The 13150-nt window shown below is 45.6% G+C and overlaps 3 protein-coding genes across 3 annotated transcripts in view; 2 read left to right on the forward strand and 1 right to left on the reverse strand.

The window, feature by feature from the left end:
- The window catches only part of cmtm3 (CKLF-like MARVEL transmembrane domain containing 3), a 94122-nt gene that overhangs the window by 80078 nt on the left and 894 nt on the right, over positions 1-13150 (forward strand). The window lies entirely within an intron of this gene.
- On the reverse strand, positions 5262-10245 carry ccne1 (cyclin E1). The gene is made up of 13 exons (XM_060859401.1): positions 9919-10245; positions 9322-9430; positions 9195-9280; positions 8971-9058; positions 8801-8863; positions 8485-8609; positions 7995-8130; positions 7741-7887; positions 7504-7599; positions 7174-7308; positions 6899-7010; positions 6654-6811; positions 5262-5757 (listed from the first exon to the last, which is right to left on the reverse strand). Exons 3-13 carry the CDS (start codon positions 9209-9211, stop codon positions 5641-5643), a joined length of 1194 nt encoding a protein of 397 aa, XP_060715384.1. The 5' UTR covers positions 9212-9280; positions 9322-9430; positions 9919-10245; the 3' UTR covers positions 5262-5640.
- zgc:162297 (uncharacterized protein LOC555865 homolog) lies at positions 10761-13143 on the forward strand. Its single transcript, XM_060859402.1, has 6 exons — positions 10761-10903; positions 11006-11088; positions 11694-11874; positions 11980-12130; positions 12399-12526; positions 12876-13143. Exons 1-6 carry the CDS (start codon positions 10831-10833, stop codon positions 13064-13066), a joined length of 807 nt encoding a protein of 268 aa, XP_060715385.1. The 5' UTR covers positions 10761-10830; the 3' UTR covers positions 13067-13143.

Here is a 13150-nt window from a genome sequence, read left to right on the forward strand (position 1 = left end):
GGTGTACACACACACACACACACACACACACACAGGTGTACACACACCCACAGGTGTACACACACACACACACACACACACAGGGGTGTACACACACACACACACACACACACAGGTGTACACACACCACCCACAGGTGTACACACACACACACACACCCACAGGTGTACACACACACACACACACACACACACACACAGGTGTACACACACACACAGGTGTACACACACACACACACACACAGGTGTACACACACACACACACACAGGTGTACACACACACACACACACAGGTGTACACACACACACAGGTGTACACACACACACACAGGTGTGCACACACACACACACAGGTGTACACACACACACACACAGGTGTACACACACACACACACACAGGTGTACACACACACACAGGTGTACACACATACACGTACACACACACAAGTGTACACACACACACAGGTGTGTACACACACACACACACACACACAGGTGTATACACACACACACACACAGGTGTATACACACACACACACACACAGGTGTATACACACACACATACAGGTGTACACACACACACACACAGGTGTACACACACACACACACAGGTGTACACACACACACACACAGGTGTACACACACACACACAGGTGTACACACACACACACACACACAGGTGTACACACACACAGGTGTACACACACACACACACACACACAGGTGTACACACACACACACACACACACAGGTGTACACACACACACACACACACAGGTGTACACACACACACACACACAGGTGTACACACACACACAGGTGTACACACACACAGGTGTACACACACACAGGTGTACACACATACACGTACACACACACACAGGTGTACACACACACACACACACACACACACACACACACACACACACACACACACACACACACACACACACAGGTGTACACACACACAGGTGTACACACACACACACAGGTGTACACACACACACACACACACACACAGGTGTACACACACACACAGGTGTGCACACACACACAGGTGTGCACACACACACAGGTGTGCACACACACACACACACACACAGGTGTACACACACACACACACAGGTGTGCACACACACACACACAGGTGTGCACACACACACACAGGTGTACACACATACACGTACACACACACAGGTGTACACACACACACACAGGTGTACACACACACACAGGTGTACACACACACACAGGTGTACACACACACACACACACACACACAGGTGTACACACACACACACACACACAGGTGTGCACACACACACACAGGTGTACACACACACACACAGGTGTACACACATACACGTACACACACACAGGTGTACACACACACACACACACAGGTGTACACACACACACACACACACAGGTGTACACACACACACACACACACACACACACACACAGGTGTGCACACACACACACACAGGTGTACACACACACACACACAGGTGTACACACACACACACAGGTGTACACACATACACGTACACACACACAGGTGTACACACACACACAGGTGTGTACACACACACACACACACACACACACACAGGTGTATACACACACACACACAGGTGTATACACACACACATACAGGTGTACACACACACACACACAGGTGTACACACACACACACACAGGTGTACACACACACACACACAGGTGTACACACACACACACACACACACAGGTGTACACACACACACACACAGGTGTACACACACACACACACACACAGGTGTATACACACACACATACAGGTGTACACACACACACACACACAGGTGTACACACACACACACACAGGTGTACACACACACACACACACACACACACAGGTGTACACACACACACACACACAGGTGTACACACACACACACAGGTGTACACACATACACGTACACACACACAGGTGTACACACACACACAGGTGTGTACACACACACACACACACACAGGTGTATACACACACACACAGGTGTACACACACACACACACAGGTGTACACACACACACACACAGGTGTACACACACACACACACAGGTGTACACACACACACACACAGGTGTACACACACACACACACACAGGTGTACACACACACACACACACACACACAGGTGTACACACACACACACACACAGGTGTACACACACACACACACAGGTGTACACACACACACACACAGGTGTACACACACACACACACACACACACAGGTGTACACACACACACACACAGGTGTACACACACACACACACAGGTGTACACACACACACACACACACACACAGGTGTACACACACACACACACACACAGGTGTACACACACACACACACACAGGTGTACACACACACACACACACACACACACAGGTGTACACACACACACACACACACACACACACACACACAGGTGTACACACACACACACACACACACACAGGTGTACACACACACACACCACATACACACACACACACACACACACACACACACACACACAGGTGTACACACACACACACACACACACACAGGTGTACACACACACACACACACACAGGTGTACACACACACACACACACAGGTGTACACACACACACGTGTACACACACACACTAACACACACGTACACACACAACACACACGTGTACACACACACACTACACACAACGTGTACACACACCACCGTGTACACACACACCAACGTGTACACACACACCACGTGTACACACCACACACGTGTACACACACACTACCACGTGTACACACACACACGTACACCACTACACACACAAACACACACACACGTTACACCACACACACCACGTGTACACAACACACCACACGTGTACACACACACACTACACACAAGTGTACACACACACACACACACGTGTACACACACACACACACACGTACACACACACACACGTACACACACACACACGTACACACACACACACGTACACACACACACACGTACACACACACGTACACACACACGTACACACACCCACACACACGTACACACACCCACACACACGTGTACACACACCCACACGTACACACAGGTACACACAACACGTCACACACACAGTGTCAACTGTACACACACACACACGTGTACACACACACACACCACGTGTACACACACAACACGTGTACACACACTACACACCAACAGTGTACACACACACACACACGTGTACCACACACACACACACACAGTGTACACACACACGTGTACACACACACACTCACACCACACGTGTACACACACACACACTGTACACACAACACACCACACTTACACACACACACCACGTGTACACACACACAACACCACACACGTGTAACACACACACGCACGTGTACACACACACACACGCACGTGTACACACACACACACACGTGTACACACACACACACGTGACACGACACACACACACACGTGTCACAACAACACGAACACACACACACGTGTACACACACACACACGTGTACACACACACACACGTGTACACACCCACACACACGTGTACACACCCACACACACGTGTACACACCCACACACACGTGTACACACCCACACACACGTGTACACACCCACACACACGTGTACACACCCACACACACGTGTACACACACCCACACACACGTGTACACACACCCACACACACGTGTACACACACCCACACGTGTACACACACCCACACACACACGTGTACACACCCACACACACGTGTACACACCCACACACACGTGTACACACCCACACACACGTGTACACCCCCACACACACACACACGTGTACACCCCCCCACACACACACACACGTGTACACCCCCCCACACACACACGCACGTGTACACACACGCACGTGTACACACACACCAACACACAGTGTACACACACACACACGTGTACACACACACACATCGTACACACACACACGTGTAACACACACACACACACGTGTACACACACACACACGTGTACACACACACACACACGTGTACACACACACACGACACAAACACACGTGTCACCACACACACACGTGTACCACACACACACACACACACACGTGTACAACACAAACACCACGTGTACACCACACACACAGTACACACGCACGCACGTGTACACACGCACGCACGTGTACACACACACGCACACACGTGTACACACACACACACACACGTGTACACACACACACACACACACGTGTACACACACACACACACACACACACACACACACACACACACACACGTGTACACACACACACACACACACGTGTACACACACACACACACACACACACGTGTACACACACACACACACACACACGTGTACACACACACACACACACACACACACACACACACACACACACACACACACACACGTGTACACACACACACACACACACGTGTACACACACACACACACACACACACACGTGTACACACACACACACACACACACACGTGTACACACACACACACACACACGTGTACACACACACACACACACACACACGTGTACACACACACACACACACGTGTACACACACACACACACGTGTACACACACACGTGTACACACACACGTGTACACACACACACGTACACACGTGTGTACACCCCCACCCACGTGTACACCTACACACACACACGTGCAGAAGCTTTTCTTAACCAAAGTATCTCATTTTTCTCGCCTCCTCCACAGTGGCTTGCTGTTGGTGTTCTGGTCCTTATGGTCCTCCTGGGCTCACCAAGGCCTTCTTTCTTTTTATCACATACGTAACTGTAGATCTGATCACAGCTAAATGTTTTTACTCTCTAAAGGATTTGTGATGCTGCAGCATAATGACCGGTAACTTGGACAGTAACAACTGTCCTCATATTGAGAGTTTACAGCAACAGATTCTACACCTTTGTTCTGCTTACCCTGAAACGAGGGGGAAAAAAACACACACACGGACAGACACACGGACCAGCAGCCAACCGTTCAATTACAATTAGTGCATTAAAGGGGGCGGAGCCACAAACCATGCCGCAACACCTCGGCAGTGTCCAAATATTTTTGGCCCTGATTGCAGATTAAACATCACACTGATCAGCAGATGAACCTATGCAGTGAGAATAAAGGAAACTCGTTGTGCATTTAGAGCTTTATTTAGTTTTATAAAATACACAAAAGTAGCAGCAGGACGTTAAAAAAATCATTTTGGTAAAAATCAGAGGATTTAAAAATAAAAACCCAGTTTTACAGCATTTAACCACAGTAACCTGGACATTCCTCATAAAACAAAACCGCGCGATTCACCTTCTCACACAAAATATAAACTCTAATCCTCCCTGTGTGTGTGTGCATGTGTCACCTCCGTTATAGCAGCATTTAGGCACTGAAGCTCTCTGAGGAGTCAGAAGGCAGGCTGTGACTCAATCAATAATTAATGTTTTAAGATAAAGATTAATGTTACGAGTCTGTGGGGATCAGAAAACACTGATCTGAGGACAGTACAGCTGTGAGTCGCATCTCAATCCACACAGCTGAAGCAGGGCAGCGTCAGGATGAAGAGTCCTCAGGTTTCTCACTGCTGGGGGGCGGAGTCAGGACTCCGGATGGGACGGGCGGGTTCTGGCTGTGTTCTAAATCCTCCAGCTGATGGGAGTGAACTTGTCCCTACCGGGAGCAGAAGACAGAGTTAAAGGCCACGCCCCTGATAATTCACTACACCTCACAGGATTCCTGTGATCCACACTGGTGAGCTGAACATCTTCCTTAACTTCACTTCCTATTTTAAAGAAATCCAAAGTGAACATCACTCATCCTTCTCATTACAGACGAGACAACTTGGATCCTTCAGGTGTCTTTTTGTACTATTAAGAATTTTGTCATTTTATTATTAATTATTTTGTGTATTTTTAGGTCACAGGCTGCTGTAGGACTCACAGAGTAAGAACTTCACTGTGTCCTGTAACTCTTGAATCTTGAAAAGTTAACTGGAGGTTAATTAATTAAGTGTTAATCAGAAATGATGTTAAGCACCAACACACCATGACACATGGGGGTTTAATGAAACCAAAATGAACATTTGTCCAGCAGATATTGGATTGTGTCTGTGGGAGCAGTGATCATTCATTAGTTAGATCAGACACTGATGATGATGAGGAGGTCTGTGGTTCAGTGGGGTTGAGTCAGAGTCAGAACTCTGCAGGACACGAGAGTTCTTCACTTCACACAAGGTCTTCAGGGAGCTGCTTTGTGCACATAGACATGATACAGGAACAGGAAAGGTTCTGCTCCAAACGCCCACAGAGTTGATTCATAAATCTGATTGAAATCTCTTCACATTCTGTAACATGAATATGAATGTTCTCCTTCACAGGAACCCCAGAAACCAGCTCCAGACCATCATCCCTCCACCTCCTCACTTTACTGTAGTAACTCTATCACAGTAGGAAGTGTTTTCCTGAGTTCCACCATCAAACTACCAGACAGTGATTTACACAAACTAGAGCCCACGTGTACATCATTAGAAACTAAAAGGTGTGTGTGTAGCATGCTGTGTCTCTCACCAGCCAGTCCAGGTAGGGGGCGTGGCTCTGAATGTTGTGCGTGTTCTCTACTGGAACGCCTTTAAATGTTTTTAAGGACGAGCTTCCTACTTCACGTATCGCCACTGCAAATGGTACCATCCAGCTCACACAGCGTGCCACATCACACCACTTCAGACCTGACACACACACAGGAGAGAGAGATCAGTATAAAGTGTGTGTGTATGTGTGTGTGTGTGTGTGTGTATGCGTCTGCGTCTGCTTACCGGAGACCTTCATGATGAGCTCCAGAGATGAGAAGTGGAACAAAGCTGAAGCTGCCAGCAGGCTGGAGGAGAACTCCAAACTCCTGACATCCAAAACACACAAATCCAACAGCTACACACACACACACGCACACACGCACGCACACACACTTGGATAAACATATTTAACAGTGACACAAATGTAAACATGCAGAAACCCAGAGAGAGCTGAATTAGTACTGTGAAGTAGCTTAAAGTTCACGGCTCTGACTAGGATGAAGATGGTCGTGACTCACCTCAGCAATCTGTATGAAGGTGTCCTGAGGAAACTGTGGCATGAGAACTTTGGTGAACTCCTTTAGATACGCCATCTGCATGTAGATGTTCAGCCACGACACTGGAGTTAAGGGACTCAGACTCCAGTTCAGCTCCTGACACACACACACACACACACGGTTGTGTCACATCTTGTGTTAGAGAACTCACTTGAGTAATAATTTAAAATGCAAATTAAAGAGTTTGTCATTTATGAAGCTGCGTTCACTCAGACAACAGTCACAAAGCCACTCATTTAAAGTCATCTCAGTGTTCAGTCTTCAAATTCACTTTATTAACAAAGCGTTTACCTTCATGATTATGACCTCCATGCTGAGGATCTCCTCCTCTGTACACGCTCCATCAGTCACGTACGCAAACTGGTGCACTTTAGGAGGATAAATCTCCTGAAGAACGATTATAAACAATAATAAACATCTGGAGCAATTTCAGTCAGCATGGAGTACAAAAGAAGGGAAAGTGGTGGACAGAGCGAGGTGAGCAGGATCTCATTATTATTAAAGGCATTGTAGATTATTGCGACACACCTCCATCTTGGCGGCAATGAAGAGAGCAGAAATGCCGATGAGCTGCAGTGTGGACTTCTGAACGTTCTTCTGTGTGGCCATGAAACGATCAAAATAATCCTGAGCTAAATAAAACGTCTCCCTGTGGAGTTTATACACCTCACATACCTGAGAGAGAGAGAGAGCGAGTGAGAGAGAGACAAACGTGCACACACGCACGTGTCCACGCACACAGACACACGTGTACACACGTGTGCACAAGCACACATACACACCTCGATTAACCAGTCCAGCAGAATGGCCCTCATTTTGGGCTGCAGGTTGGGGTGTCTCTCCATCACGTGCATGTTGTGGAGGTAAAGTTGGTCCTTCTTCAGCAGGTTGTTCCACACGTCGTCTTTACTCGCCCAACTGAAATCACAACACAACAACAAATACATCAAGTGTTGAGTTTCTACCATTTTGGACCTGTTCTATAAAGTCTCACATGATGCAGTGACCCATCAGGTATAATCTTCAAAGCTTCATTTAATTGAATTAAAAACACCATATATACAGAAGAGAATGCGTTCATCATGAGAAGTGAGTGCAGATTTAGTAAACGCTAATCCAACATGTCAAATCCACCGCACTCGGGAGACTCCAGATTTAATTCCCATCACGTTTACACACACTGGATGTGACCCAAGCTGATAGACCTTGCTAGATGGGGCCAATATTTTATACTCTGATAAAAATGAAACAAAGCAGCCATATAAGTCTCACCACAGGGCAGGCAGGGGCGAGGGCCGGGTCGGGGTGACAAACACATTCCTGCTGCTGTACTGTGTGAATCCCATACAGACAACGCCAACCTGTTTATCCTCCTGATGTGGCGAGCAGCCTGCCGTCTGATCCAGGGAGAGACAGAGACAGAGAGAGAGAGGAACAGAATAAAAGACATCCATCACAACCCCACAGGATTAATGGTTCAGTGTAACAACACACACACTTCAGTTTGTGTAACAGAATGTTTAGAGTCAGACTCAGGTGCAGGACAGTTAGAATGTAAGAATGACAGTTCATGTGTTATATAAAACACCTCCTGACACTGCTTCTTCCTCATCTGCACCTCTGAAACTTCCTCATCTGGATCTTGTAAATGCTATAAAGTGAAAACATGAACAGTTTCATTAAAAGTTTCAGTTAAAATAAATAATAAAGATGTTACACACACACGCACACACACACAGGATCATCTCAACCACTTACAATAGCAACATCTGCTTTCCTCTTCCTGGACCGTCCTGAGCTGGATTTAGAAGCTTGATCTGTTTTAATCTTCACTTGTGTGTTTATCCTGAAATAAAGGTTTTATATAATAATTCTGTATTAAAATCTCAGAAAGTGAAGTTAATCCTCTTCATCTACAACATGCTGCTGCTTCACTCCACTCTCTCACCTTTGACTGATATTAAAGTGAATAAAACACTTACACACTCTTACTGGGCATGATCTCCACACCACTGCGTCTCCACACCACTGGGTCTCCACACCACTGGGTCTCCACACCACTGGGTCTCCACACCACACCACACCACACCACTGGGTCTCCACACCACACCACACCACACCACTGGGTCTCCACACCACTGGGTCTCCACACCACTGGGTCTCCACACCACACCACTGGGTCTCCACACCACACCACTGGGTCTCCACACCACACAGTCTGAAAAATAATATTAAAGGGTTAAACAGGACGATTTTTGACATTTAATCCACTTTTTCCCGACTGTTTTGTGGCCGTTCTCCTTCCCAACCCCCCACACAAAGGCCTCATGAACACAGTCACACTAACACCAGCTAATACTGTCCAGTAAACACCACAAACTCAACACACTGCAATTAAACACAGCTGAAAGTGTACAGATTTTGCGTGAAAGTTATTACAAAAGACGATAAATTTTATTTCGCTAAAACTGAGTCTGAAATTCAGCAAATGAGAGGCGACGAGAAAATGGCCGCAAAATTCACTGAGAAGAGAAGAGAAGAGAAGAGAAGAGAAGAGAAGAGAAGAGAAGAGAAGAGAAGAGAAGAGAAGAGAAGAGAAGAGAAGAGAAGAGAAGAGAAGAGAAGAGAAGAGAAGAGAAGAGAAGAGAAGAGAAGAGAAGAGAAGAGAAGAGAAGAGAAGAGAAGAGAAGAGAAGAGAAGTTTTACCTCCAAACCGCGTGCAGAAATTTCACACAATCTTCAGCGTCATGTTAATGTTCATCATGACTGTAATCCGGAGTGACTGAGAGCTGATCCTGTTGTTCCGGATGTGTTTGTGTGTGTTATAGTGTGAGTGTGTGTGTTGGTGTGTGTGTGTTGGTGTGTATTATGCTGCGTGTTCTGCTGTGTTTCTCTCCTGTAGCTTCTCAGCTCTACACCTTTATAAACTCGCCATGATACAAAGCTAAAACTAATAATAAACAGTCGTGTGTACAGTCACGTGTACAGTCGTGTGTACAGTCGTGTTACACACACATCACTCCTCTCACATTAAACATCTACTTTATAAACACACTCTCTCCTGTTTGCCGGGTAAATGGGCGTGGCTTTGACGACGTCACGTTGGCGCTGAATACGTCATCCCGGAAGTGGTCGGTAGCACGTGGACAGCCGAGCCAGGAAGTAAACAAAAAGCAGCTGTAACACACACTGGGACTAAAGAGAAATAAAGTGAAATAATAACTGAACATTATCTGTTTCAGACACGTTTACTTTAATTATTCCGAATCCGGATTTTGAAGGGAAAATAAATTATTACATGTTTCATGTTGAATACAACAGCAAAACATTTAGTTCATTTATTTATTTAATAAAGATACAACTACAAATGTATTAAACTTCATGTCAAGAAACCTTTATTTTTATTCTAATAAAACTCGATTAAAATATAATGAACTGTATGTGTATGTATATGTGTGTATGAGTGTGTGTATGTGTGTGTGGGTGTGTGTGTATGTGGGTGTGTGTATATATATGTGTGTGTGTGTGTGTGTGTGTGTGGAGGACATGCTACAGGACACTGATCTCTCTGCTGCTTAACCTTTGCGCAGTCACGTGACTGAAACAGCAAAGACAATCATGAAATTTGTGAAGCTTTTTGGACGCTTAAAGACAAACATCATTGGCATGATCCATGTTGGATCTTTACCTGGTAGGAAATAGTAATGTAGGCTGTGTTGTGTTGTGTTGTGTTGTGTATGTTGTGTGTCATTTTGCAAATAGAAGAAGAACAGTGTTTTGTTTTTTTCTGCAGGAACTCCATTACACAGGTCTGCAGTTCCTGAGCTCCTGGAGGAGGCGTGTAGAGAAGCAGAACTTTACCAGCAGGGGGCAGTAGTAAGAGCTCTCATTCATTCATCTTCTACCGCTTATCTGAACTACCTCGGGTCACGGGGAGCCTGTGCCTATCTCAGGCGCCATTGGGCATCAAGGCAGGATACACCCTGGACGGAGTGCCAACCCATCGCAGGGCACACGCACACTCTCAGTCACTCACACAATCACACACTAGGGACAATTTTCCAGAGATGCCAATTAACCTACCATGCATGTCTTTGGACCGGGGGAGGAAACCGGAGTACCCGGAGGAAACCCCCGAGGCATAGGGAGAACATGCAAACTCCACACACACAAGGTGGAGGCAGGAATCGAACCCCGACCCTGGAGGTGTGAGGCGAACGTGCTAACCACTAAGCCACCGTGCCCCCCTAGTAAGAGCTCTATTAGGGATAAATGTTAATAAACAGTAAATAGTAACTAGTTCAAGTAAATTACATTTTAATATCAGATCAACAGTGATAATAAACACTGATACAATTTCCACAATTGCAGAAAGCAGCAAGTTTTTATTGTTTTGATTCTTTATTGATTAATTGTGATTATTCAGTATAAATTTGTGTAGTAATGTGAAGTGTACTGTAGGTTGTGTTGTGTGGTTTCAGGATGGGTTGCTGATTGAGAACATGCACGATGTGCCATATGTATGTGACTCGGGGCCAGAGGTATGTGCGGTGATGACAGTTGTGTGTTCTGCAGTGAAGAAACTCTGTCCAGCTCTTCCAGTCGGTGTTCAGGTTCTAGCAGCCAATAATCAAACAGCCCTGGCCATCGCCCTCGCCTCAGGTCAGCAACACATTATCAACAACAACGACGATGATGATGATGATGATGATGATATGGGATGATTATGGTTGTGAGTGTTAATGGCGGTGTTCTGTAAATGTTCAGGACTGGATTTTATCCGAGCAGAAGGCTTTGTGTTCTCTCATGTGGCTGATGAAGGCCTGATGAACGCATGTGCTGGTGAACTGCTGCGATATCGTAAGCACATCGGAGCAGAACACATTCAGATATTTACTGACATTAAGAAGAAGCACAGGTGCGAACATTCATCTAACGTTTAATAATAATTATTATTAACCTGTCATACTTATTAACTTAACTTGATCTCAATCCAACTCATTTAATGTTTATTTGATATTAAATGTATATAAGTATATCTTATGTATATAAGTATATCTTAAATAATGTTCATCCAGTGATGTGGCTTATTTCTGCTTCCTCTCCTGAGTAATGAATAAAGTCTGTCGATCAATAAATACTCCATGCACCTATGTGTGTGTGTGTGTGTGTGTGCGTGTATACAGTGCTCATGTGCTCACAGCTGATGTGTGTGTTGTCGAGACGGCGAAGGCCGCTGAGTTTTTCCTCTCTGATGGTGTGGTGGTCACTGGACCTTCAACTGGAGTTCAGGCAAATCCTCAGGAGCTGATCGGTGACCTTCAGCTTCATTCCTCCTCAAATCATTAATAATGTCATTTACATTGCAGTTTAACATTTGCTGTTACATCCCTGACTTAGCAAGCATTTCATATTCACTTAAAAAAAGTGTTAAATTACATTTAAACTGACATTCATTAGTTAACTAGTTAAACTAACTAAATTAACTACAGCTAGATTTATTACTGAATTTTGGCCGTGTATTTGTTCAGCTGAATGATTGTAATTCTGTCGTGTTCTCATTGATTTGTCAGCTTATCTGTTATTTTTCTGTCATTAATGATTTCAGAATTGATGAAGTTAAAGTTCTGTCTGTAAATGATGAGACTTTCTGTATTTATCAGAGGTGATGCGCTCGGTCCAGATCCCGGTTCTGATCGGTTCTGGAGTGACTCATGAGAATGTGGACGATTATCTGCAGGCTGATGCTCTGATTGTCGGCTCACATTTTAAAAACGGCGGCCGCTGGGAGAACAGCGTGGATCCTGTTAGAGTGAAGAGCTTCATGGAGAAAATCCACAAACTGCGTAACTGACCACAGACTTCATATGAAATCATTTACACATGAAGAAGAACATCACTGTTTCATATCGAGTGCATTGGAATAACATTACTGCAG

The sequence above is a fragment of the Tachysurus vachellii genome, chromosome 23, assembly GCF_030014155.1.
Source record: "Tachysurus vachellii isolate PV-2020 chromosome 23, HZAU_Pvac_v1, whole genome shotgun sequence".
Classification (NCBI taxonomy): domain Eukaryota; kingdom Metazoa; phylum Chordata; class Actinopteri; order Siluriformes; family Bagridae; genus Tachysurus; species Tachysurus vachellii.

Coding starts and splice junctions, on each gene's coding strand:
- zgc:162297 (XM_060859402.1), top strand. CDS start 10,831: ATGAAATTTGTGAAGCTTTTTGGACGCTTAAAGACAAACATCATTGGC. Junction 10,904..11,005: donor CCATGTTGGATCTTTACCTG/GTAGGAAATAGT, acceptor TTTTTTCTGCAG/GAACTCCATTACACAGGTCT. Junction 12,131..12,398: donor GACATTAAGAAGAAGCACAG/GTGCGAACATTC, acceptor GCGTGTATACAG/TGCTCATGTGCTCACAGCTG.
- ccne1 (XM_060859401.1), bottom strand. Junction 7,309..7,503: donor TGGAGGTCATAATCATGAAG/GTAAACGCTTTG, acceptor TGTGTGTGTCAG/GAGCTGAACTGGAGTCTGAG. Junction 7,011..7,173: donor CCTTCATACAGATTGCTGAG/GTGAGTCACGAC, acceptor GTGTGTGTGTAG/CTGTTGGATTTGTGTGTTTT.